This window comes from Amphiprion ocellaris, chromosome 17 (assembly GCF_022539595.1).
Source record: "Amphiprion ocellaris isolate individual 3 ecotype Okinawa chromosome 17, ASM2253959v1, whole genome shotgun sequence".
NCBI lineage: Eukaryota > Metazoa > Chordata > Actinopteri > Pomacentridae > Amphiprion > Amphiprion ocellaris.
This window is the reverse complement of record NC_072782.1, coordinates 19,711,292-19,739,140: the sequence shown is the minus strand read 5'-3', so window position 1 is coordinate 19,739,140 and position 27,849 is coordinate 19,711,292. Positions and strand designations below refer to the sequence as shown.

The window sequence follows — 27,849 nt, the reverse complement described above, 5'->3', positions numbered from 1 at the left end:
GTCAGTGGGTCATGAGCCTTATGATTTGGTTGGAGGAGGAATGTCTTCAAGAACCAAAAAAGTCCAGCTACTTTTTACTGAAGCACTCAGGATATTATAATGTGATGGGAGGTGGTGATCCAGGAGATGGACATTTCATACTTTAAATTTATTCACTAAAAATAATATTTAAACCAACAAAATGCATTATTTTGCGAATCTGAAAGAAATTAAAAACAGCAGCACCAAACTGTAAATAAATACTATTTATTGAAAATATTGCATGTAGTCAATCCAAAACAAATTCTTGTTTTCCTTTATTAACAACATTAAGTGAGGTTGACCCCTCAGACTTCAGCCCTCATCGTAGTTGGAATGAAAATCAAGTACAAGTCTGCTTCTGCTTTCCTTCTGAGGTCTCGATCAATTAGCTGATAATTACCTGTAATGTCTGGAACTGCTAGCGTTTGTTTCAGCATGCATACTTTAAAAATTCCATAAAAAGAAAAAAGTTCATTGCACTCTGCTGAGCCTCATGATTGCACTGAACATAAAACAAACAAAAAATAAGATGAAATAAAATAAAACATTACTAAAGTCCTCGACACGTGGGATTGCATTACTTTGCATTGACGTGTCCTGACACTGACAATACCTTGGTCCAAAGTGTTGTATGCAGCGACACCAGTGGTGAAAGCAAGTCAGTGAAAGCAGAAAGAGGGGTTTGGAGAACAAACAGTCATATTATTAAAAAGAACTGGCACTAAACATATTCATTTACTTTAAATGCATGTGAGAGAGATGTTTTCTTAATTAATCCATAATCTGTGTTTATATGCAGCCTGGTTTGCAGGTCTACTGCAAAATGCATGCAAGCAATGATGCATTTACATGTACAAATAAAGCACTAGTTTGTACTTTTATGTGAAAATTCAGCTTTTTTATGGATTATAATGTATCTCAGCATTGCTGTAGTGCACAAAAATTAAAAGACTATAAAGATGAACTAGCTAATACTTCTTTAATCTAAATGTCATTTGCATGACTGCATGAATTGAGAGCTAAAAGCATGCATCAGGAGTCTGTTATTGATCCATGATTCATTGAGACTGGCTTTATTCTTGAAAATGACTACATTTATTTTAATCATGTAGACAAAAATGCCCTTAAAATTCATGAACCTCCTGCTGCTTCTCCTATTTTTGTTTAGTATTTTTTTATATTTATTTATATTGAATTCCATATCAAATGTGCTGAAACTGTTACTTTCTCATACTTTGCTTGCCAGGATTGTCGCATCTTCATGAAATGCTCTTGACAACAAGTCTGACTTAAAAACTAAAGTTTAGTGTGACTTGTCGGCCAGTTGTTAGCCCTTTAACTGGCTCAGAGTTTACTTTCACCACTGAGTGCGACTGACAACATGGCTTGTGTTTGAGTCAGAAAAACATAAATGGCACAAAGAAGAATTAAACAGTATTTCCTATGACTCAGAATTCTTTGCATTGCAAGTCAAATGGAGCTCCCTGTGAAATAAGTAGCCGACAAAATTTTTTTTTCCTTAAACGTCAGCTCGACCCCTGACCGGACACTCTCCACCAGCCGTCGGTCAAACACTCGGAGGAGGAGTGGTTCAGGGGTTTTCTGCCTCATCAGACCCCAAGTTTGTTGGCTTGTGTCAGCACCACCTTTAGTACAGGCATGAAGGCCGACGTCTCGCTGAAGTTGCTGTTGCTCACTATGTGGGTGTGGATGTTGAGGCCCTCAGTGTAGGACCGGGCCTCTATACTCCTGGCTATGTTATGAAGTCCTCCTACAATGGCAGGAGACAGCTGTGGAGAAGAACAGCAGAGTTATGTCAGAGTAATGGCTTTGTACAGTTGTTGTGTTGAAAAGACTCCACAAAAATAACGCTACACCACTATGAACCGCTAGTCTAACTAAATAAATACAGTAGGTTCTCGATTTACAACATCCTCGACCTATGGCGTTTCATAGTTATGTTGCCGTCTCTCATAAATTTATTAAGAAAGTTTTGTTCCATCATTCTGATGTATGGTGTTTGCAACATTAAACCAAAAAAGGAACGGAATTCCGACATAAGTCGAGGACCCCCTGTACTACTGTTCTCGAAACCAATTTGATTACACAGCAAAAACTGAACCAATGAAATGAACCTAATTCAACATCAACTTGATCAACAAAAAAATGCTACTATTATGTAAAACAGTATTTTGCCAAAAATGTAAAACAATCAACTTTTTGAGGTGGCATTAGCATTTCTACTGCAGTGTCCATGTGCCTGATGAATGAAAAAAGAAGGCAAATTCTAAATAACCTAGGTGTAAAGGTGAAAAAACACGTTCATAACAAAAAGAAGTAGAATTATGCTTTCAAACAATCACAGTCTTCAACAGCAGAAAATAAGGCCCGTCAAGTTTTTCAGAATTTTGTTGTTGACTTGAAACTTAAGTTTAAGCTCTGGTGAGAGCCATAGCCTCATAAGACCTGAGCTTTGGTTGGGCTTGCATTTTAGATTTCTTCTTAATTGGGATAAGGAGTAATCAATAAATATAATATTCAGATAATATCTAATATCTGATTATAATATGTATTATATTTTATTATATTGACATTATATTCTTATTCTTATTATGAACAATATGCTCTTTTTGAAAAAAAAAAAAAAAAAAAAAAAAGATGTCCCCATGTGTGGATGCCACATCTTGGGAGGTTAAACCAAACTGACAGCTGACTATTTGTTCATGACTCAGCCTAAACGACCGCATGGAGAGTAAACCAGTTTATATGATTCTTGCAGGAGACCCATAGTTGATCCCAGTAATGGTGCCAAAACCAAGCTGGATACTCACTGTCTGCTCTCTCAGTTTGTCATAGAGTGCTTCCAAGCGTTTGTTGGCGTCGTCAAGCTTCCTCTTAGTTTGCTGTGAAAAGAAAAAACAACACACGATCACACACCTGCTTCACAGAGATTAACTGCAGTGTTATTCTCGTCACACACAGACTCACAGGGTCGGTAGCTACAGCCAAGCACTTCTGGATGAGTCCCTCAAATGTGGTCTTCAGGACCAGGTGCTCATCAGGGATCGGCTTCTTCATGATCTTCTCAGCAGGGATCGACTGCAGAGGCTGAAAAGGGAAGAAGGATGTCACAAATTCTTAAAATCATTTTTTTGACATCCTGAAAACAAGCAGCTACATTTTTCATTTAAGTTTTAGTACATTAAAAAAGTGGCAGAACTATAACTTCAGTCTTCCTATTTAGAATGCACATATATAGATATATAAGCTGTATTCTGTCATTCAGTGACACTGACAACTGGGTACCTGGATCACATCTCCAATCGGAGCTCCTGGTGCTCCCTCTGTACTGGTCTTGGGCATCACAGAGTTCATAGGCGGAGGGGAGAGCTGCTGCTGCATGCCTGAGTAGGGGACCTGGGCACTGTGGGGGCCCTGGACCATGGTCTGAGGGGCCCCAGAGGACACTGGCTGGGCCTGAGGATCACTGCCCAGCGGGGCCATGATGGGAGCAGTGATGGGGGCAAGAGGGGTGTAGTTCTGTGGAATCTGCTGCTTTAAGACAAGCATATTTTGTAGGGATGTCAAGAACCAGTGTTTTTAGCCCCCATCTGGTCTGAATATTTTAATATTTTCTATCTGCTACACACTTTAAGTATTGTAGATCAGCTGTAGCACCTGGTTGTGCCACCAAGTGGGGCATCTTTCTGTTTAATACTGTAGCTACCAGAGTAGGCAGGCAGTTATAGCGGTTTAGCTAGTAAACGGGCACCATCACAAAGACTTCTGCGAGGCTTAATGACTTCTGGGCAGCACGTTTAATAATTCAATCCAGGATCAATTACAACATCAGTCTTTAATCCCAGTGGTATATGTAGCTGCTGCTCTCACAGCCTGTTTCAAGAGTCTGTGCCACCAGCAATATCAGCACGGTCAATAAAAAGTGTGCTGAATTTATATAATATCAATTTGTCAATTACTGATTGATATTTCTGTGAAGAATAAGTAAATTATTCCAACTTACAGCACACCTGTGACAGTGGATGTAAACAAAGGATCAAGCTTCTCTCTAATACCGATCAGTTAAAATCAAGTATCAGGCTACGGATATCACTAGGATTTATCCATGGTGCATGTCACAGTCACGTGTGTGAACATGTGCAAGCAGTAAGTAAATATCACAAGTCTGGACCTGTGTTAAATGTGGTTTGTAACCACTGGTACGTGTTCATTTGCAATAACCTCTATGGACCTCGATTAATCAAACCAAACACTTTAAAACTGCAAGTTGAACGACAACCGATCATGCAGAAATGTGGCAATGTTCTAAAATTATTAGCGGCTTTAAAGTCAGAATGCAGTTTCATACTTTGGTGAGCAGACTTACCTTCTTCTTTGGTGCCCGGGTCAGAGCTGGAGGGTCATTCCAGCCATTCTGAGGTCCTACAGAAAAAAACAAATTTCATCGGTCAGCTTAACATTCTTCTTAAAAACTTTACTTTAAATTGCCCTATTCTGCATCTCTTAATATATTTTACATAATTACTAAACTGTAACACATTATAGTGACATTGTAAGCAGCTCTAAATGCATTCTGTTTTTTAATGTGCTCTCCCATGAAGCCTTATAATGTATTAATATAACTCTGTCTACTATAATGTCATTTACTATGTATTTTTACAAAAGTTTCCACTGATGGCTGCTCAAAGGAGGAGAATATATACTTTGAACTACTTATTAAATGATTACATGCTGATAAATTTAGCTTAAAACAATTAGATTAAATATGAAATATATTTTAGAAGACAATAACTAAGAAGAAAATGTAGCTCTATGCAGAAGTAAAGACATTCAAGTGCTTATAAATGTACAGTACTTGTCAACAAATAGAATTTACATATTTATACAACATATTCTACATCCATGTTTAACGAATACATTCAAAAATACTTATAATGGTTTACAACTGAATTATATTGTGTTACAATTCATTTATTAAATATTTATGTGGTAGCTTGTAAATGTGAAACATGGGCACAGATAAAGTCAAGTGTTAAAACTTTGATTTGTTACTTACATTATGTTGTATTTTGTAATTTTGACTAACTACTGTGTAATTAGCATTTTAAAGATCAATATAATCTCGATTGGAACTTCAAGATGGTATCGAATATCAACAAAAAAGCCGTGCAAATTTCTTTTTCAGATGAACGATTGTAGCAAGCCACAATTGAAACCATGATTTCAATCTCTAATATGCAGTCAGGCAATACCTAAACTCTGTGCAGCTGTGCAAGATTTGCAAACACGATTACCTTGATGTCGACCTTCAAACTTTTAGCATTTCAATCTCTTCCAAGTCTACCTGTTTTCACCCAAATGATAACTGCTTCCAGTTATGTTTGTGCACAATATATGGTAAATAAAGCTATGTGGTTATTGTCTGTCTCTCTCTCTCTCTCTCTCTCTCTCTGTGTCTCTCTCTGTGTCTCTCTCTCTCTCTCTCTCTCTCTGTCTGTTTTTTAAACACTGTTCTCCAGAAAAACTAATCTAAATTGTTGTGTATACATAGTTACATTATTGTCAAAAATGGAGGTGCTACTATTTCATTACATATTAAGTCACTGCAGTCAGTAAAGTGCAAACTGCCCTCATATAATACTAATTACTGCATGTTCTCCCTGTGCATGTGTGGGTTTTCTCTGGGTTCTCCGACTTCCTCCCACAGTCCAAAAACATGCTGAGGTTAATTGGTGATTCTAAATTGTCCGTAGGTGTGAATGTGAGTATGATTGTTTGTCTTTATATATGTAGTCCTGTGATAAACTGGTGATCTGTCCAGGGTGTCCCCTGCCTTCACCCTAAGTCAGCTGGGATAGACTCCAGCCCCCCATGACCCTAATGAGGATTAAGCGGTTTATAGGGAATGGATGGCTGGAAGGACAAATTTATTAAACCCTGTTAGTGTGTGTGAACAGAGAGATTTGGAGTTTCTGCTGTGGGACAGGCTGAGTGAGTTTGTGAGGACAGTGACAGAGAGGATGATCAGAGCCATGCAGACCTGTTGTCTGAGAGGCGGGGATCAGCCCGGGGTCAGGATCAAGCTGTGTACCTGAGACTCCGCTTGGTGGAGGAGGAGGCATGTACGACACAGGAGATCCTGGACCGCCATGCTGGAAAGACGCTCCGGAGCCCGGAGGAGCGGAAAAGGAAGAGGAGACGGGAAAGAAGAGAGGATGGGAGGCAGGAGGGGAGGATGGGGTTTGGCTGATGGGAGGTTGTCCAGGATACAGAGGAGGTACCAGCTGAGATGGGGCAGGTTGAGTGTACTGAGAGATGAAACCAGGGGGGTGAGGAGGGGAGGAAGGCTCTGCAGGAGGAGGAGGAGGAGGAGCAGCAGCAGAGGAGGAGTACTGAAGAGGCTGATAGATAGGCGCCCCCCCAGCTCCAGGTGGGTACTGGTTGACCTGGAGGTAGGCTGGGGGTCACACAGGATGTTCTGTTAGTTAAAAACTGCTGCATGTTACAACAGTTACTTCATGCAGCAGGACAGTTACAGTACAGTGCATGCTAAAGTGCTAATAAAGGTTACAAAAAACAACAGGCAAAGAGATAAACATGCTAAACATACTGTGTTAACTCTGTTGGTGACTAACATTAAATACAACAGTACAGAAGAGATCAGATGTTACAAAGTCAAACATTGTCAGAAATATTTGCCTGAGTTCTAAAGAGGAAATTTGGAAAGACTTGTTGGTGATACGTTGCATCTGTCATTAAAATCCTGTCTCTGATAAATGAGACAAGCTTCACAATCACATCACTGAATCTTCAAAGGTGAGTCTTCCTGTCAGCGATATGTAGAATTTGTTAAAACACTCACGCTGGTACTGATGGGAGTACATGTATGCAGGAGTGGAGGAGGCTGGAGGAGGTGCAGCGGTGCCGGTGGCTGGCATCCCAAACATGGAGTTCAAAGGCTCCACCTGTAGAAACAGAAAAACAAATCAGCTTTCAAGATAAAAAACAGAAACCAGTCCACTGATAATTGTGCCTGTGCTCTACAACATAAGCTTATTTTCTGATTGCAAGAGCTTGGAAACAGAGGTGTTAAAATTTTCTTTCACATGTAAAAATAAGGTAATGACTTCCGCATGCATTCAGATTTGAAGTGTGGAGAGTGGGCTATGGAGTCATGCAATAGATCACATTAGTAATGAGGATGCAGGAGAAGCAAATGAAAGACTTAGTGAGGACCGAAAATACATCATGGCCTCAGGAATCAACAAGCGGTGGAGTGGCGATGGCTAGCTTTAGGGAAGGCATTACTAGGGGAAAAGCACAGCTATCATAGTGAAGGTTGGAATATCAAGCATCACCCGATCAATCAGAACAGTTTTTCGCTGTGAGGTGTGTGTGTGGAGGCTGGATGGCTGATTAGTAATACCTGCTGGTCTTGAAGAGGAGGAGGGACATTGGGGAGGGCTGTGGGAGTTTGGTTACTCCAGGAGGTGACAGTGGAGGCAGCCCTCACCTGAAGCACACAGAAACACACGGCACATAGCAATGATGGCCGCAGCATGGGAGGGAGGGAGGAAGGGAGGAAGGGGGACACCAAACAACACCACAACAACAACGCCACAATGCAAGAGCATCAGACCAGAGGACATGAAAGAGGACTTTAAAGGAGCCAAGGTTCAAATTACAAGAACAAAACTTCCTGAAAAAAATGTTCAGACACAGGAAATAAAGCACTTTGGTCCCAGACTCTGGTTTCTTTAAACCCCTCCTGCAACAAGCACATTTAACAGCTTGTTATTTAAACCCTGGCTGGAATGGAAATTCAGTCGATGAAACGACTACAACACAACAGAAATGAGCAGTTCACCAGGTGGTTAGTTAGTGTGGAGATGTTAAGTTATAGGGAAGGAGCAGGAAAGAGATAATTCTGTCCTCAGGTCTAAAAAAACCCAAATTTAACTATGTGTAAATCCCGACATCCAGCTGTAAAGCGTTTCAACAAGGATGGACGCATAAAACACAGACAGCTAGGATTTTACTTAACCCTCTGAACCCAAAAACCTTGGAAGGCATGTTGTCTTAAAAAATGTCCAAAAATTACACAAACCATCAGAGCCAGAAACCGTAAAAACAGAAAGAGTGGTCAGATTTTCAATTTTCTGACGGTCCTCAAGTTAATCATGTGTGATACATTTCATTCAAAAGTTATTGTATTCTATGTCTCACTTAAAATTTTTCTGAAAATAAGCCATTTTCGCCAAACAGATTCTGTAAAAAAAAAACAAATTCTCTGCTCCTCAGACTAAGCTCTGACCAACAGTCATCATGAAAATTCAGGGACATTTCGGCTCAACTGCAGGCTGTGTTTACACAGAGCAGATAGGAGACAAGCCCACTTCTAGCCATGGTTGTGCTGTTTCCATAGAGATAGATCCATGGATCGCAGTGAAAATGAGCCCACAGCGAAAAAAATGTGACAGGAGCACATAAAATGCCTTGAAACTACTTGGGGTTCAGAGGGTTAAGATGAACTACTTGGTGTTCTAATCATTTCTCTCCATTTGTATGTGTGTGAATATTGAGTCTGACTTTTGTGTGATCTATGAATCCATGTGAAAAATCTGTCCATGTAAATAATAAAACTTTGAAGTTACACAAGTAAATATAATGAAGAAAATTTCTGCTGTACTCTACACAGGCTTCAATGCATCTGGCTTCATGTTTCACATTGATTGAGGTTTGTGAGAAACTTTATCTCAGAGTGAAAAACAGTGGAAAACTAAGATCAATGAACTTTGTTATGTGGTACACCGGTAAATCTGTGAAACATACTGGCTGATAATACTGTGGCTGCGCAGGGGCGGAGGCAGGCGTAGGCATCGGCACCGGAGCTGCTGCAGCAGGCTGAGGCACCATGGCAGGCTGGACTTGGGTGTATGGATGGTGGGGCAGGGCTGAGCCAGGCTGAAGCTGAGGGGCAGGCTGCTGAGATGGAGCTCTCTGGATTTGTACCGGAGCTGCTGGAGCTGCCGCCTGCTGCCCCAGAGCCCGACTGAGACGGTCACGAAGCTGCTGTACGGCAACCTGGATGGACCAAACAAGACTTCTGTTGGCTCCTGTGTCCCTAAATCACTTCAGTCAGCCGTACCACAGCACTGTGTTGCACCAGCTGAACTCCAGTTTGAGTTTAAAGTGAACACTACATATATGTTTACTTGCACTAGCTTTCACTGGCTGCATCATTCTGGTAAAATACGAGAGAGACAGATGCAAGTAACTGATACAATGGTACAATAGAGGGTTTAAATTACAAAAGAAAAAATAACTGCAGTGAACGGGCCAGCATAAGATACAAGTGGTTGCCCATTATCTCATTAATAATTAAACAACAATTTATTGATTGCCTCTGTTGTATTCCAATTCAAATTTGGGACTTTTTAATACCTTTAAAAGCTTTTCCTAGATTAAACTAAATAAGTGCTTTTTATGACTTTTTAAGAACTGCTGATACAATGTTTAAACCTGTCAAAAGCAGAGCAGGAGGCAGAGCATTCAGTTATCAGCTCCTCGCTGTAGAAACACCTCCCAGTTTGATTTCAGGAGGCAGACGCCCTCTCTACTTTTACTTCCCTTTTTGATAAAGCTTGCAGTTAGTACTGTCTCAGGATGACCCAGAACCTTCCCTTAGTTATGCTGCTGTCAGTTTAGATTGTTGGAGGACTTCCCATGATGCACTTAGCACCTATTATCTCCTGTTTCTCTCCGTATACATTTACATACCACCAATATGCTTCACTAATTTTGTATCTTCTCTCTCCCATGGTTTGTGTTTTGTCCTCTCTGCAGGTATCTCTGGATCTGGAGCTAATAAGGAATGACTTGCACATGTCCACAGAACGGGGACATTTAAGTTACATACTTGGTTGGTGTTGTCAGGCAGGTAGGTGATGGCGGTGGACAGACTGCCCTGTGAGGCCAGCAGGCCAGCGTACTGGCTCATCTTCTCAGCCAGCAGGATGCCGATAGCAGCCGGACCGGAGCGCTGGGTCTGCTCTACAGCACGCCTCAACACCACCACTTTCTCCACCAGGTCCTGAGGGAAGAAACCGCAGCACATCAGCATGGTTTCATTTGAAGTGTGTTTGGTTACCTGGTCGAAGCATGACTTTTTGTTCGCTTGTAAAATTGTGATTTTAGTTTTTACTGAACCAGCAGGCAAAAAGCATTAATTTGTAGTCGAACTTCTATGATCGTAATGTCCACTGTTTGCTCTCTATTTTGCTTTCCTCTCAGTTTTAAATAAGATATCAGGCTCTTTAGCTGTTAACACTCCTTTACATTTACCAGCCAGTTGCTAACTGTCTCTATTTGCTTTTGGGTGCTGGACAGGTTAGTTATAAAGGCTAGAAAGTTTGGTGTTGCTCTTTGAAACTGCAGAACAGGGTGATGTTTTCTGTGTTTCATTAAAGTCATTTGACCCACTGTTAATACAAAAAATATTGAGTAGTACAACCTTTAAAGTGACTATAATCAATATTTTTATGATGAGAAAAGTAAAAAATGACAAAGTGACATGTGTTTCTTGTCACAACAAACCTACCCCGTTATAGCTTAATGCTTTTTGATGAGTTTCAGCTTATTGTTTAGTTGTCTAGCTCCCATCTGTACCATTTTGGTTCACTCTCTCTAAAAAAGAAAAACTTTACCAAGTCAGTGTGCACTACCTACTCAGCACCAGACAGCAAATGGACACATTTAGCAATTAGCTGGTGATTATAGCGAAGAGTCAGATATTTCGAAGAGGTCTTGGCAGAGACCAAAAACAGAGCTAAACATAAAGCTACAAGCAGTAATGGTCAGGCTCTTGCACCTTTGTGCATATCAGTGTGCTGATGGGATGTTGGCTGAAGCGACTGCACACTTTTGTAACAATCACTTGTTGCGGAAATAAATACATATTTACAGTATGTCCTGCCAGTGGACATGATGTATTGCAAGTTTCATATCAGTTTTTGTGTGCACCATGTGACACTAGAGAACATGCAGCAAACATGCATTATGCTGCTATATATCATGTAGAACACAGTGAGTACACTTCAAGTTAATCAAAGGATGTCACATAAGTCTGACTTCTGACTTGGGGTAGAAGTCCAACAGATTTTTTTTGTATATCTGAATGTGACATGTGTCTCCTTAATTTGATACATGTGAAAGAAACCTAATGTGAAACCCTAAAAAATAAAACATTTTCACCGCATCTGAGGAAAAGTTGCAAGATTTTTTGGAGCACCTTTAGCCCCTCAAAAATATGATTCATTTGTAATGATAACAACAACAACAATAATAACAAGAAAAGCACTCAGAGAGCACAGTACTCCACCAAGGCTGCTCAGTCGTTCTATAATTTCCAACAGATAAGTCCTGATAAATCTACAGCGGTCGATTTGTAGTAGGATCGCAATCATGTGATCGTCAGCAGGCAGTTGACGTAGCGTTCACTTGTTGTCATAGTTACAGTGACACCGTGCCGCTGTATCATCTCGCAATGATACAGAAATCTTTAACAAATCTGTGGATCCAGACTATAAGCCTGGATCACTGTCAAAATGTAATCACTTGGTCCTTGTGTCATTTCTGACCTTCACTCAAAATTTCATCCAAATCCATTAGTCTGTTTTTGAGTAATGTTGCAAACGGACAGACAGACAGACGTACGCCGATTGTTACATAACTTTGACACGAGTATTATTAATAATAACAATAATAATAATAATAATAATAATAAGAAGAAGAAGAAGAAGAAGAAGAAGAAGAAGAAGAAGAAGAATACCTTCAGAAACAAGAGGGCCTCTAATCAGCTGGGTAAAAACGTGATTTAAAATGAATGATAAAACTGTTGGTGAAGTTTGTCGAGTCAGTTAAAAAGGTATTAATATTTCAGTGTTTCTCGCTTGTTTCTGCAGCCCACAAGTCACATTAAAGAAAACATTGTTAGTGCAGGTTTAAGATACAGAACTGGAATAAATTTGTCTGCACACAATACACTGTACAAACCTGTAGAGAGAGAGGATACTGTCCGCCCTGTGCTCTGGTCCAGCAAGACACAAGTTTCTCCACATTGCCAGCACAGATGTAACACAGACAGGCCTGGGACTGCAGTTGAGCATCTTCTGATGCCTCCAGTCTGTCGCCAAGAAGGTCTAACAAACACAAGGTCAGTTAGAGAGCTGAGGGGCAACATGATTTAACCAAAGATAAAACCTTGATACAACTACACAACTTACCACAGAGGGAAGAGAACTCCTCAGGCTGAGCATAGGTCATGACGGCGGCCAGCGCCTCCTTCCAGTTCTGCAGGTCACACGTCTTCAGGATGTCGTGCCAGTCCTTCATTACCACTGCACTGATCAGCTGCCAGACAAACACACAGTCACATAATTGATAATACAACCTTGATTTTAAAAAAAAGAAAATTCTACCAGTTGTTACCTTGGTAATCTTGCTGTGAGTTTTTGTAAAATACTTCTTCTGAGTTTTCTCTAAGAGTTCGGCCCCTCCAGCGATAGCCAGGATGATGCTGTCCGCCATCCGGTTGTCATGGAGACAGAGCTCCACAGCTCCCTCAAAGTCTCCAGTCAACAGAGCCTGTGTGATCAGCCCATCTACATCTAAAAGAAAAATAAGAAATATTTAAAACTAAAACCTAAAAATGGGATGATTCTCAGGCATATTCTGAAAAGCAGATCTAAGGGCACATCAGAGGAGAAACTATATGGCACAAACACTGTATGTGTTTTGTAGATGTGGCCAGATCTGACCAAGTTGTGTCTTTGCTTCTGTTAAATTTCCAATGCCTCCCGGAGAAGCTTTTTGCTTTCTCCTTATCCTGTTGAATGTCCAAAGCTATAACCATGGTTAAAATTCTGTCTGGATCAATGGGTCAAATCACTCAGGAGAACAATGTTTCATTCCCAGCACCCTCTGTAATGTTCATCCTGTCTGAATGGAGTTTAAGAATTTGTTAACCTCATGAAGCACTGACAGAGTTGTTACCTTGACTGATGCAGAGACTGACTCCTCCTGCAGGGGTTGAAACTGGAGGTGGGATCTCAGCTGGAGCTGGTGTCTCCACAGGACTGGACTCTTCCTCTATTGCTGCTGCTGCTGTTGTCTCCTGAAACGCCAGAGAAACATCACACGATGCTTTACGCTTGCACTTCTGCATCCTTCATGTGTTGAAGGATACTCAACAATTGACAGAATCTTATAATTAGCAAGTCACTAATATAAGAAGTCTACTCTTCTTCATAAGTGATAATGATTTTGACAATGTTATCTTACAGAAATGTAAATTAATTGCATGACTTTCACAAACTGAACTGTTGTACAGTTACCTGATTGTAATTCCAATGTTGCACTGCATGGCTGATCCTATTTGTTTGTTAATTACATACATGTAGGAATGGAATTACACCAACAAGGTATCTGAGCTGAAATGAACCAGTATCTGGATGCCTGATTGATTAAATGTGGCTCTGAGAGTGTTAATGGGTGTTCTGACACTGGTGCAGTTACCAGAAATACATCAAACAAGCAGCTACTTGAATACTCCCAAATACCTACAGTGCATGTACTGGGATGAACCCAGTGTGTTCATTCCCACACAGTCCTGACAACAGGTCTAATCAGTCAGAATGATAAACATCACCTTTATGAGTTATGCAGGGATGTTAAAAGTACACAAGCACAGCAGTAATTCTGAAGCATCTATGAAAATGACAAAGTTCTACCTCTTGCAAGGGGATCTCTTCCTCCTCCACCTCCTCCTTCTCCTTCTCCTCTGCCTCCTCCTTTTCCTCTTCCATCTGCTCCTCTTTCTCCTCAGTCTCCTCCTCTGGGAGAACCTGGTCTGCAGTTGCCTCTGGTTCACTACTGGGAGCATCTTCTGGATCTGCTGCTGGTGCTCCTGGATCCTCAGCCTCTGGCTCTGGAGTCGAATTCAGTTCAAGTGTGGCTGCTGGCTGCAGGTTTGCAGTGGCGATCATGTCGAACGCTGCCTCAGGAGTATCTGCAGGCGGCATAATGTTGAGGTCTGGTAAAAGCTGCACGTTGAGTGGAGCAGGCACGTCCTCCTGATTAAAGAGGAAAGATATAGGTTCAGAGTCAGGCAGAGATTTTGGTATTTGAACAAGGATTGGATTTGTGCACCTTAAACCAGACAGTGTGCAATAATCTCTATCCATTAGCCAGTCCAGGCATATTTTAAAACCAGTAAGCAGGTTTGAAAGGCATGTGATCTTTTTTTTTTTTAATCACCAACATGATACCATTTATCAGAGCCAGAAACTGTAAAAACAGAAAGAAGTGTTGGATTATCAATCATGTATGACGTGTAGTATGTTTACAGGTGTGTGTGTGTGTGTGTGTGTGTGTATATATATATATATATATGTGTGTGAGTGTGTGTGTGTATTTATATATACATCCATCCATCCATTATCTATACACCGCTTATTCCTCACTAGGGTTGCGGGGGGGGGCTGGAGCCCATCCCAGCTGACTCGGGCGAAGGCAGGGGACACCCTAGACAGGTCGCCAGTCTGTCGCAGGGCTACATATACAGACAAACAATCACTCACACATTCACACCTACGGGCAATTTAGAATAATCAATTAACCTCAGCATATTTTTGGACTGTGGGAGGAAGCCGGAGTACCTGGAGAAAACCCACGCATGCACAGGGAGAACATGCAAACTCCATGCAGAAAGATCCCGGGAAAGCTGGGACGCGAACCAGGGATCTCCTCGCTGCAAGGCGAATGTGCTAACCACTACGCCACTGTGCAGCCCTTATATATACATATTTATATATATATTTATATAGTTGGTGTAGTGGCTATGTCCTCTACTTAGCCCTACTGGTTGTGGACAGCTGTTCGAGAGTTTTGACGTGTACTCAACCTTAAATAAACAAACGGATTCTTAAGAGTCTAAATAATCCCAATCATTTATTATCGATCTTTACCCGTAACTAAAACTTGTTCATAAACAAAATAATAAAACGCAACAAGTTGAGCACAGTCAAAAATTGTGTGCGTCTGTGTTTCTGTCCAACAACACCTGAACCAAATCATACAATCACCTAAATACCTTCCTTGAGCCCAGGCCGTCAGCCTCAGGTAAAGAAATACAGCCCCCTGGGGTCTTGGGTGAGGAATTACAAAAACAAAATGAAATATGGCTCCTACAGTTGGTTACATGTATATATTAGAATTGTTTCTATTTAGAAATTTTTTTTGTTGTTGTTTGTTTACGTATTTATCAGTCCGGTGGCGAGCTTGTTGCATCGGCATTTCAGTCATAATGTGCACCAACTAGTGTATGTTCTGGTTGACAATAAAGTGGCTATTCTTCTATTCTATTCTAGTTCCATTGGTAAAAAAGAAAAAAAAAAAGATCAAATCCAAATTTCACATTTTCACATGATCACATTACAATCAATCTTTTTCTACAAGTGTCAGACATGTTTGGACACAAAGAGCTAGAGAAAAATAAAACATATTGGATCAGTACAATACTAGTAACATGGCTCAAAAATGATATACAGAGCAGCTAGTTTGTAGAACTAAAACATTCCTTTACATTTAGTATTTTTCTCTGCATTGTTTAACAGTATCAGTAATACAATACGAATCATCTGGAATCACAACATATTAAAAGACAATGTGAAAGTGGTTGCACAGCGATCACCTGAATTTGAAGGTCCCCTCACTTTTACAAGGGTCTATAGTAAGCTTCAGCTCTTAGTTTAGCTGTTCAGGTACAACTTTACTGTTTTGTTTCACTGTCATCGCTCTTATAATGCTGTTGTCAGCTGCAGCGGGCAGTCATTTTTATAGAAAAAGCTCTAAAAAGCAAATGTACACTAATTGCTCAGCAACAACCAGGAGGAAGCTACAAGACTAGCTTGGAAATATACTGGAACATATTGCAGCTGAAGATCCAGATATCTCCCTCAGTAGGTGGTGGATACCAAAAAGAGAGGAAAAAGACTATGAATATTGGGGCGTACACTCATCAGGTGGATAGAAACACATCTTAAAATGTAGGATAATGTAATTTCATAACTGCTGGATGTGTAGATAAGTTTAAGTAAGAAGGTAGTGACGTGTCTGTGGTTCTGCTGCCCCCTAAGGTTTCAACAAATAGGTTGTTGCAGGTTTAAGATCAACATTGTTCAAAAGAACGTCTTCTAATTGGCCAAAATATGATACAAATGTAGGTTTTCAACATACCCCACAACAATTTTCATACATAATGGGTGATAATAAACCGCAGCTGTTTATTACAGCATGCAGTGATTTTGCATGTGTTACTATGGTATTTTTTTTGGCCTTTCCTATCCAAAAAACATTAACGAATGAAAAAAACAAAATCAGCTTGTGTTTAAAAATTCCCAACAGTTGGCTGGAAGCTTTCAGATTGCCCTTTACTGTACTCTCCATTTGTTCCTGCTTACTGTGCCATTCACATTCATTCACTGGCAGAACAACAAACTGACCAACTAATGTTGGCAGTAATCAGAGTTACAGTTCTTGGCTGAAACAAACTGTGTGCCTCTGTCTTAATGTTGCGCAATAAGGAAGTGTTGCAAGCATCATAAAGGAGCCGTATCTCAGCACTGTAAATTCTACTTCACTATTTGAAACTGTCTCACAGGAAGCTGGAAATAATCTGTGAATACTTGTGATTCAGCTGTAAAAATTCTTGAATCTGCTGTGATCCATTTGACTTTTGACTATTTCCAAACCATGGTCTCCACTCAGAACTCTGGTTTTATTAATTTGTCACCTCAATTGCAACAAAGAGCCAATCCTGAGCTGTTGTTCCTCTGAGATAAGGGTTTCTTTTCTATATTTGTTAACTATATTTATACAAGTGTTGATTAAAATATGAACTGTAGCCTTCTAAATATGGCACATCTTACATTTCGCATCACTACGTGGTCAAAATACTAAAGGACCTTGTTAAAAACTATTCAACTGAAGAATGCAATTTGTGAAACTGACATGATGATTAGCCAGTGAGAGCACGTCTCGCTCTGACGCGTCTTTAACTTCATACAGTCAGTAGAGTACACACTGCAGAGAGAGACAAACCTGATAACAGTGCAGTTATGTTTTGGCCTGCCATCAATTATTTTTCGCTCTTATTTCAAGATTTCAAATTCAACACAAGAGACAAAAAACAAAATCAAGTACACTGTATTTATAAAGTAAATGCAGCATAGCTCCAAAACTCCATACAGAGGAGCAAGTTGTCAACTTCCTCATGGCTTCTAAGTTGCACCGAGGAGCATAGAGTTTTTTGTTTTTTACAGGATCTTTGAATATTTGAATGAGACATGTAGAATAACGTGACTATGATGAATAGCACAAATTTAAGCATATTTTAGACTACTTATCCCTCATGTCCCACATGTCACACAATACAATGTCATTGCGGGATAGTTGTCAAGCTGAAGGATTTTTCTGTTTTTACAGTTTCTGGCTCTCATAAATAGTCTAATTCTGACAATTTTTAAAAAAGATAACATGCCTTTCAAACCCGCCAGTGCGTTTTGAGCTTTACATGGTGATTTGGTATGCATTATACCTACTGGGTGGTGGATTTGGTTTATTTTGGAGAGTCAGTCTACCTGTTTCCCTATTGTGTCTAGTCTTTATGCAACACTTAGCTTACAATCTCCCTTACATTATATTACTCAATGACTCAGTTAATATTTAATAGACAGAGGTGAGAGTGGGATCCATCTTCTCACTGAACTTGTAACCATATTTTCCAAAAAAGCTAAACTGTTGCTTTGAACAATCTTACCTTTGGAGGTTCTGCAGGTTTTTCCTCTAGTGCTGCAGAAATCTGAAAACAAATAGACACATTAATCACAAGATGCACTAAAATAAAAATACCAAACAGGATTAATATTAGTATGCTACAGTACATGTCTTATATCATAGTCACCTTTAAGGCAAGTTCCTCTTTGTTGTACCCTAGAAGTTCCAGGTACTTGCTGCGGATATCGCTTTCAAAATTAGCCTGAAAACATGAATAGTCAGCGTTATATTTTGAAAACTGCATATTTCCAGATTTTTCTACAGAAGACTGCTGGTGGATTTCATACCTTGAGGAAAGACCAAACAGTCTTTTCAAACTCATTTTCAGCCACATCGATCTTTTCCTGGCAGAAGTCCACAAAGCTGCCTGAACTCAGAGCGGCCTGCAGCTGATCGGAGCGCTTCAGAAAGGCTGTTTCTGTAACAACCTGGCTGATGTGCACAACGTGTGAAGTGGGCTGCTGAGGCTGCTGAGGGTTCGGCTTTGTGTTCTCCAAAGACACCAGCTTCCCACCAAACTAGAAGCAAGCAAAGTCAAAAGATTCTAAATATTATAGGTGCTAAAAAAATGCCCTGCCTTCCCGTAAACCTGAGCTATAGACCTGAGTTATAGGAACTGGGACTCACGGCAAATGAGGCTCCTACGGGTCTGCAAATCCACTTGGGTGGCTTCTTCAGAGGGTTGACTGTTGCTGAAGGGGCAGGAGCCTGGGGCAGCTGCAGTGGAGGGAGCGTTTGTCCAGTCCCGAAAGGATCCATGTTTCCAAACGAATTGCTGATCTGTAACATAGACACCCAGAATTACACAGAAACATGGACAGAGGTAGGACAATATAACAGATAAGTATTTTTTTGCTTGTAAATGCCCAACAGCATCAAACAGTCACACAGTATCTGACAAATTATTAAGAAGAAAGGGCCTATGCTGCAAAATATATCAGAAAAATCGCCAGTATAATATGAAGGGATAATTATGTTATTAACAGGTTCCACACAGCACTTTCAGACTTGTTTAAAGTAAATATTTCCACTCCAGACTGCTTCATAATCACGTTTCTTTTGCAGATTTACCTGGTCAGCATGTCTCTGACTCTGTGCCTGGTTGCTGCCTCCCATGATGGAATAGATGTCGATGTGTCCGTCGAAACCTGCGACCGACAGCACTGCAGGGTTTCTGGGGCACCACTGGATGTCAAAGCACCACTGGCTGCTGGTGGGCAACTCGTACAGAACCTGGAGATTCACGCCAGTGATCAAAAGACCACATTAGAACGTCACAAAGTCTTCTTCATTGTAATACACCTGGAATAACCTATATGTACACCTTTTACCTCTCCTGTGTTTGGATTCCAGCACAGAATCCTGCTGTCCTTGCCACAGCTCAGAAGCAGCTCAGGATCAGCCAAGCTCCAGGCGATGCCCAGAACACCGCTGTATGCCAAGAACAGTGCAATTACTTGAAGAACAACACAACTACATCAAGTTGTCAGCCGGCAAACATGTAAGGATGAAGCTGATGATGCTCTATAATTTTCTTATTGCAAACAAATTCCATTAAAAACATCAAAACCAACAACATGTCTTTCAGTACTTTGATTTCTCCAGTCTTTTAGTGGACACTAGTTACTACAGAAGACAGATTTTTTTAAAAACATCACAAATATGCATTAGATTTTTTGGGAATAAAGGTTAAACAGGTTCCTAAAACAGTTGGGCTTTGATGTTTCGCAAACTTGGTAAACCAGTGTATTTTGGAGGACTAATTTCAGCAGCTGATTAGTCCACATTTGGTTCTATAGTGAATATTTCTGGCAGGAAGACAGTGTATGTGGGACTGACTCAAACAAAAACTAAGGCTGCCATGTTCATTGTAATAAAGGCATATGCACAAACAGTGGGGCTAATGTAGACAGCCGTTATAAGACATATTAGGCTCTGGCTACACAGATAATATTAGTTAGAAAAATATATTCATTGGCTGTTTTTATACAAACAGTTTGTACCAGATCTGTAAAAAATTAAAAAAGAAGCAATGACTGTATGAGCTGTGACCAGCATTCATGAAACAAAAATTCATTGACTTTTCAGCTGAGCAGAGAGTAGGCAAACAAGAGAGATTGAAAGGAAAATATGACAGACTGATCGATAAAATTTAATATAGCATGGTTCAGCAACAATATACAGAGAAGCAAGTCGTCAGCAAATGGAAGATACATTCAGCATGGTGAAATAATTCTCTAGAGTAGTGCATAGTGTGAAAAACAGAGTTTGAAAAGTTTGTAAAAATGTTAAGTGCATTTACCGTGTGTGATGCTCAAAAATCTTGAGAGGAGAGGTAGCAAAACGTAAGTCCCACATCTGGATGATGGGCATCCGGTCGTCCTCTGAGGCCAAGACCAGCTGAGTGGCCACCTCTGGGTTCCAAGCCAGCCCAGAGCAGTGCATCTAAAAACAAAAGCATCTTCATTAAAATACACCAGTGCCAAAGGACTGACAGAAAATGTAGCTGTGCCGTAATATCCTACAGCATGCATATACATCATTGATAACGTACCCGGTTGCTGTGGTCGCTAACTTTGATAATGAGGTCATTCTTGCGAAGGTCCCACACTGAGGCTCGGCCACTCGGGCTGGCAGATGCCAGGATGTGCTGGACCTGTCTGTTCCATGCCACGCAGCTGATGTCCTCTAGAGGCTGTAAGACAAAAACATCAACTTTTCAATTTATACACTACATTAAGGTGATCTAAACTGTGAAAAAACGTTACTTACACATATGTGCTGATAAATTTGTGCCCAGTATATCACTGGCTGACACAAAAATGCATGTTTTTAAACTACACATCAGGCTGCTCGGATATCAATTATGGTGACATCTCACAAATTAACTAAATGAATCAATAAATTATTGAAATCATAATTTCTCTGGGTGTAGCATCCAAATTAGCAGCTGCAACTTTTCTGATCAAGGTATAATACGCAACAAAATAATATTATAAAATACCATAAAATCTTATTCCTGAGACATAATGGCTTGTTGGGTACAGACCCCAGCAGAAATCACATCATCTTTTTTTGACAGTGAAAAAGAAAAACAATAAAATGGTGACTCATACTGCAATATCTGCCAATAACTGCATTTGTATTTTTTGCATATCATTCAGAAGACAGTTTTACACTGAATCCCTAAACTTTATTTTTTAATTTATTTAAATTAAATTTTTTTTAAAAGTTTACAGTCATAGAGGAAAGAAACCAGAAAATATTCCCATTTATGGAGGTGCAAACACAGAATTTAGAGGGTTTTTAATTAAAAGTATTCTCAAACTGACTAAGCGATTCATTTAAAGACTTACAACTAATTGATCAATCCCTGCTACAAATTCATTGACTCCAGGTGCATCATTGTGATTATTTATTCTTGCAAAAACTGATTTAATTGTTAATTTTAATCAGCTTTCAGTTTTAACATTTATTGGACCTGCAATCTGCTGTTAGCTTCTTTTTATTTATTCAAATTTAATTTCAAATTTATTTTTTTTTTAAATGTCTTGTTTAGCCCAAAGATCTTCAGTTTACTGTCACAGAGGAGGAAAGAAACCAGAAAATATTCACATTTAAGGAGTTAAAAATCACAGAATGTACACTGTTTTTATCTTTATTAAAAATATTCTCAAACTACAAGAAACATGGTTTACTTAAGATGATCAAAAATATACTGAGTTTCAAGAGAAACAAAGATTTTTAAGTAGGAAACACATTTGTAGACCTTTTACAGCAGAAACGATCCACTGGGGCTGCAGGTTTTATCCTGTCTGCATGAGCATCAGACTTTATTTTATGTTTTACTATTTGCCTTTTATCTGTAGAGTGTCTTTGAGTGGCCACAAAAGTGCTACACAAATAAAATTTATTATTATTATATTATTTAAGAACATTTAAATGACTAAATGAGATGTACAAACTATAGTAGAAAGTTACGACAAAATGCTTTTAATAGAGAAAGAAGTACCTGTGTTTTAGGTCCTGGTGTCATTGGAGAACCAAAGCTATTCATATCCCAGATATAGATTTCAGACTCATTCCCACCTGATGCAACCAGGTTTGTCTGCAGAAAAAGATGGAAAAACACACAATGAAGAGTTGCATTTGGTTTGAACATAGTACTAAACTGTATACACAAGAGCACGTATTACGAACAATTACAGGTTCAGAATTGTATTTTTGAGGTTGACTAAAGTGTGTTTACAAGCTCTAATGTTAAAAAGAAGCACACTGTTGTTCTCATACTATACAGCGCTGCAGCACTATTTCGCCGCTTCTGTCCCAAACACTCTGTTTTAGCCAGCCGTCTCTTTAAGGGCCGCCTCCTGAAAAACACAATCTGTTCTGACTGGTAAGCTGGCCCATCAAAAGTGAGGTAATGTTGGTTATGTAATGCAACCCTAGATGCATGAATATAGGGACATACAACTAGCAGAAGCAGCTCTAGTGAGGAAGTGGTGTTGGTCTGAGAGGCAGCTACTCAGACTTAGTTTGATGGTGCATCAAACTAGCTGCATCATGCTAATGTTTAACATGGTGATAAAGACAAGTAACAGAAGAAAAGGCTGGACTTCAAAAGGGGGTTTTCAGGCAAATAAGGAACAGATTTTTCTTTGTTCTCTCTTTAACCTTTTTCATGCACAAAATCAAGCAGTATAACACGGTGAAGGAAAGGAGAAACACAAAAAGCAAAATGTGCATACTGTAATGATATTCAACTAAACAATTTTTGTGTTTTCAACAAAACAAAACATGAGAATAGCTTGAGCTTTTTTCACGTCCTCGAGTATAGATTTTCAACTCGCTAGACTGATGCTCGGATTCTGAGGGTCTGTAGTCCGCTATCTACAAGATACACCTTTACGTGCTGTAATTTGTGCATAATGTAGCATAATTCATGACCTTTTTGGTATTTTTAAGTATCATGTATCATTACTGGTGCTATTTTGCATGCACATGGTGATCCGAGTGGGTATGTTAGCAGATCTTTTACAAGTATAAAAAAACAGCTACATAACACACACTGAAGGAAAGGGAATCACATGGATAAAATGTGTTCTTTAAGTACACAGAGTGAAATGGATCATACCTGGAATGGGTTGACGTCCAGAGCTCTCACTGGTCCCATGTGCCTGTCACTCTCAGCAATGATCACGTCACTCTCTCCAGCGATGATCTTCGCAGGGTCGTACAGGATGACGTTGCCGTTCTCACCTCCTGCGATAAGGACGCCAGATGGGTGGCCCTGGGCGTCCATACCGTACGGACCCCACACTAGTTTATGGTATCTGTGTGGACAGATGAGAACCATTGTGTGAGATGAATGGCAGAATGAAATAAGAAAAAGCGAGCAGCGTTAGTGTAGAGGTGAGCTCTTTCTACCTGTGAGTGGAGGTGAAGCTGCCGCATGATTTCATGTCCAGAGATGGCTCGGCCAAATCCAGCTCGAAAAATTCCAGGGAGGCATAGGTGCTGAAGGAGGCATCCAGCTGCTGGGCTGATGTTCCTACACAAACAGAGCACAGGAACCTTTGGTATAGAGCTGCAGTTGCACTCAGTAAAATAGTCAATCAGTAGAAATGTGAAAGAACAATCAAAGTATGTAATTTTTCAGACAACCAACTGATCAACATTTATAGTAAACATTAGGACCTTGGTGTCAAAATGTTGAGTAACACAAAACCTTGAACATTTAACACAAAACAATGTTAAAACGCCTTTGAAAATGCCTGTTGACCTATATTACTGTTACAAGCAGATAGTGCTGTAGGTGGGGCATTGCTCACCTCCACAAAGGGGTGACTACAGATAGGGAGATGTCTGCATCAGAACCAAAATAGCACATTTTTTTTAGTAATTCAAGTTTCATATTGGGAATCAGTGTAAAAGAAACAGTTGTAAATAATGGACTAAAACTGCCCAATATGTGTTCTTATTCATATATATTGCATTTCAAAACATACTATTCATACATTTTGTACAATCTCTACAGAATATATCTTAGAAGGTGCCCACCTACATTATAGTTTATTCTGATTTTAGAAAACAGGCGTAAAAGTGAAGAAATCGCGTATCTTTGTGATTGTTAAATCAAAGACAATATCAAATATAGTAAAGTAAGTGCAGCATTGTTTTCCTGTAATTTTCCAGTGGACTGAAATGGCAAACAAGTGAGGTGCATGTTCTATACATCAGATTAGTTTATGTAGCTGTATAAAAGGCTAGAATGCTTGACAAAAATTATACAATGTGCTGTCTAAACCACAAACAGCAGTTGTAGCCGGTGCTGCATGCTACATGCTCATACCTGTTGCCAGGTAGATGGGGTGGTGCTGTGCAGGACTCCAGCTCTGGATAGCTGTGCGGTTGATCTCTTTAAGTTTCATCCTTGAGAAATAAAGCCACAGGTTTAACAATTATACAGTACGCACAACATAGTATATCTAATAAATCATAGTTTTATTTTGCTTTTTCTTGTCTTCTTAAAGAATCACCAGAGACGACAGAGCATTTGGTGTATTTCAGGTCTGACAGGCATAAAACACAGCTAGTTTCACATTCAAAGAACAGCTGTAATGGCTTTGCCAATGTGAATGCAAACTACTTATGTAGTTGAAAATTCTCTCTTCGGGTTTTCTTGCTAAGCCACGGTGGCAGAGCAGTAACACAAAGAGGATACTCATATAATTTGTCAATATGATTTTAAAAAGCATTTTAACAGAGAAAAATAATTAAATTTATTCAATGGATATTTTTATGCAAGTATAAACAGCAGGAACAAATATAGCCACTAAGAGTTGTCAGTCGTCAGTGCATTATCATAGATACACTTAGCTCAAACAAATGCAGTCAAACATAAATCCTAGCTTTATGAATTCTGAAATGTTAAGCTTTTGTATGTGATGTGCTGCATGGTGATCTTGAAGGCAGCAGTGTGCGGTGCTGTCCAACTGAATAGCTTTGGATTACAGTGTCTCCTAGCATGTGGTGACCAAACCATACAGTTTGCAAGTCACTTATAATAGCAAGAACACAGTGCTTTCTTTTAGTTGCCATGCATGTATATGCATACTAACATTCATGGCTACCATTGTCACAACTCTGCTTATCTATGAACTAGTCCTGAAATTAACCTCACAGTTAGACAGGTACTCAACATTGCCTGTTGTGACAGATTTATTGTTGCTATATATATAAATAAGCATGTTCAGCGGTTGGCTGTCTGCAACAAAACTAGTTAGGCAGCAAGTTAGGCAGCTCTTTAACCCAAAAACACTGACAAAGTAAGCAAAACATATAACAAAAATGACTTATTGTTCGGATGTCTATGATTATGTCATAGCAAAGAGAATCTGGCTAATGTGGGACAGTCTAGTTAGGTATCACACAGTGTTAGTTAAATGAGGCAGGTTTATACACGTAGTTATGGTCCACTTTACTCCCTATTCATAATACTGCTCTGATGAATAGGGCAGAACAATATGCAAAAAAAAACTACATTTTTTTTGACAGACTGCAATACGAGTCACAATTTTACTGAACACAATACAGAAAAAAGATGCATGGGGTAAATTTAACACAGTGTCATGACAGTTTGAGCAACTTTGACTCCATTGTCTACAACACTTAGTAGCACATTTAGCAGAGTACATATCACAGCTGTGCAGATAGTGGTGCAGAGTAATTTCACAGTAAGATGCTCATTTTGTGAAATTTTTGTGAAATTCCGTGCTGGAATGCTTTTTTAAATAGCACATGTAATATATATATATATATATATATATATATATATATATATATATATATATATATATATATATATATATATATATATACATACATATATATATATATATATATATATATAAAAACAAAACTGGCAGATACAATACAATTTCTTACTCCCTAAAATCAACATGGCACTAAATATCCACTGTTGATTGGGCTGTAGTACATAAATGCTAAAATGGGGTGTTTGCGTTTTATCAAAACACTGACAGTTTAAAAAGTGGGACTCAGACTAGTCAGATATAGCACAGTGATAAATAACGGAGGGAGGTTATGCACAAGTAATCCCACTTTTACTCCCCATTCATCCCACTGCTGCTATAGAGTTAAACAATAAGCAAAACAAGTCATTGCCATTATGTTGACGGATATTGGGATAGCAATGTGAGTTGCAATTTTAGTAGGAACGGTCTGCTGCACTCTGCAATAAACTAGCATGTTTATTTGCGTCTGCAGAGAATGATCTGTAGGCCACTGCATCTCTGTAGCACCACAATGCTTCATGCTTTGTAATAACAGGATGTAATACATTTGAGCTTTATCAACAACAACAACAACAAAAATGCAGGTCCAACAATTTGAATATTGCACTTGGCCATATTGTAATTACATTTGGATTAACCCATTAGAGGTAACTACACCGGTTACTGAGTGACAGGCAAAGGCCTGCTATGACTGCCACCAAATATCCTGCAGTTTAGAGCTGTGTTGGACATTGTAAATGTGGCATGTAGGTCTAAAGAAACTGTGTACTTCTTGTAGTCTTTGATTAACATTAGCAAACAAAAGTACAAGCTAGCAGCAAGCTAATAGTTGATGGACCTTTTAAAAGCTACACAGGCATGCTAATGAGTCTCTGCAGTGATAAACACGACTGCCACTTACTGTGCATGCTTACTGGGACATAGTACTGCTTGTTCTAGTAAGAATACACCGGGGTGTTGTGTTTAGTAACCTGCTGGCTGCCTCTGCATTGAATAAAACAGAGGGGCGGCAGTTAGTCTCTTGGAGACCCACACAAGGATCTTATTACTCCACTAAGCCGTCTTACCTTCTCTTCTTCGCTGCTCTTCACATGAAGGCACACATAAAACAAGCGACGAACACAAACAACCTCCGCCCGCACAGGTTCCCCTTTCGGTTCTGCTCACGGATTAACGGCTGTAACAACAGCAGGAGAGGCTACCGGGTCCCGGCAAGACAGAATTCCACGTCTCCACTGGTCTCCATCAACGTGGCACTAAGCAACAGCCTGCTCCTCCCACGAAGAAGAAGAACGGCTTCCGGGGTACGACCCCCTCCTATCTGCTAGCATGCTAACGACGCTAACTACGACTGTTTTTTGACATTGTTTTTAATTAAAACTGTTCGAAAACGGCAGCAAAAGGCATATACGTGGAACATTGGACATTTAAAATATCAAATAAAAATACCAACAATCTGAAAACATAATTACTAATTTTATATTTTTGTTTATATTTTAATCTTAATAAAAAAATCAAATATTGTCCAAAACAATACACAAGTAAAAATATTAGTGTTAAAGCTAATTTTAGAATACTCATAGTAAAAGTACTGATTACGTAGAAAGGCCCATTTAGAATAATCACTGTTGGAAATTAAGAACACTTTCAAGTATTGTGATTAAGTACAGTTAAGGGTACTTGTACAGTATACAGTGACATCAACCGTGTGCAATATCACTTAAATTATTGATAATGAAGACAGACCCTCAAGTGATAACTTAGTGCAACAAAAGTTGTCATTGTGGTCACTGACACACAAATAAAACCAAAAACTGTGATCATGGAAACTAAAGTGAGTATACCTGTAATTTCTAATCAGTCTAATTGCATGAAGATGGATATAATGACCTGTGAACAGAAACCTCTCAGTTTCTCTTCCTCTATGGTCTGTGTCTATCTGCATGTCGGCATCATGGCTCTACGTGGAAAAGAATTGTCATAATAAATAAAACATCTAATTGTGAGGTTTTACAAAAATAGAATACAGGAATATTGGTGACCAGCCACCACAGCTGCAGCAGTAATCAAAACGTACAGAATGAAGTATTTATCA

General features: G+C 39.5%; 1 protein-coding gene across 6 annotated transcripts; it reads right to left on the bottom strand.

The window, feature by feature from the left end:
• Window positions 1-230: 230 nt before the first annotated feature.
• Window positions 231-27,019, bottom strand: sec31a (SEC31 homolog A, COPII coat complex component). 6 transcript variants are annotated; one of them, XM_023296945.3, is made up of 28 exons: window positions 26,822-27,018; window positions 24,290-24,369; window positions 23,365-23,488; window positions 23,072-23,270; window positions 21,950-22,045; window positions 20,492-20,632; window positions 20,240-20,382; window positions 19,269-19,368; window positions 19,009-19,170; window positions 18,565-18,717; window positions 18,225-18,455; window positions 18,065-18,139; window positions 17,921-17,962; window positions 13,833-14,174; window positions 13,096-13,216; window positions 12,532-12,710; window positions 12,327-12,453; window positions 12,097-12,242; window positions 9,962-10,135; window positions 8,875-9,126; window positions 7,469-7,555; window positions 6,905-7,007; window positions 6,134-6,499; window positions 4,409-4,464; window positions 3,328-3,576; window positions 3,010-3,129; window positions 2,853-2,924; window positions 231-1,811 (listed from the first exon to the last, which is right to left on the bottom strand). In XM_023296945.3, exons 2-28 carry the CDS (start codon window positions 24,366-24,368, stop codon window positions 1,632-1,634), a joined length of 4,119 nt encoding a protein of 1,372 aa, XP_023152713.2. In that variant the 5' UTR covers window position 24,369; window positions 26,822-27,018; the 3' UTR covers window positions 231-1,631. The 6 variants fall into 6 exon arrangements, with proteins under 6 accessions (XP_023152713.2, XP_023152714.2, XP_023152715.2 ...); XM_023296946.3 differs by having other exon boundaries at window positions 3,328-3,573; XM_023296947.3 differs by lacking the exon at window positions 7,469-7,555 and having other exon boundaries at window positions 26,822-27,019.
• Between the last annotated feature and the right edge of the window lie 830 nt (window positions 27,020-27,849).

Excerpts from the sequence above, each read along its gene's own strand:
- sec31a (XM_023296945.3), bottom strand. The coding sequence starts at position 24,368 with ATGAAACTTAAAGAGATCAACCGCACAGCTATCCAGAGCTGGAGTCCT. Across the intron at positions 17,963-18,064 it reads AAGAGGAACTTGCCTTAAAG|ATTTCTGCAGCACTAGAGGA; the intron begins GTGACTATGATA and ends ATTTGTTTTCAG. Across the intron at positions 12,454-12,531 it reads CTCACAGCAAGATTACCAAG|CTGATCAGTGCAGTGGTAAT; the intron begins GTAACAACTGGT and ends TTTGTCTGGCAG.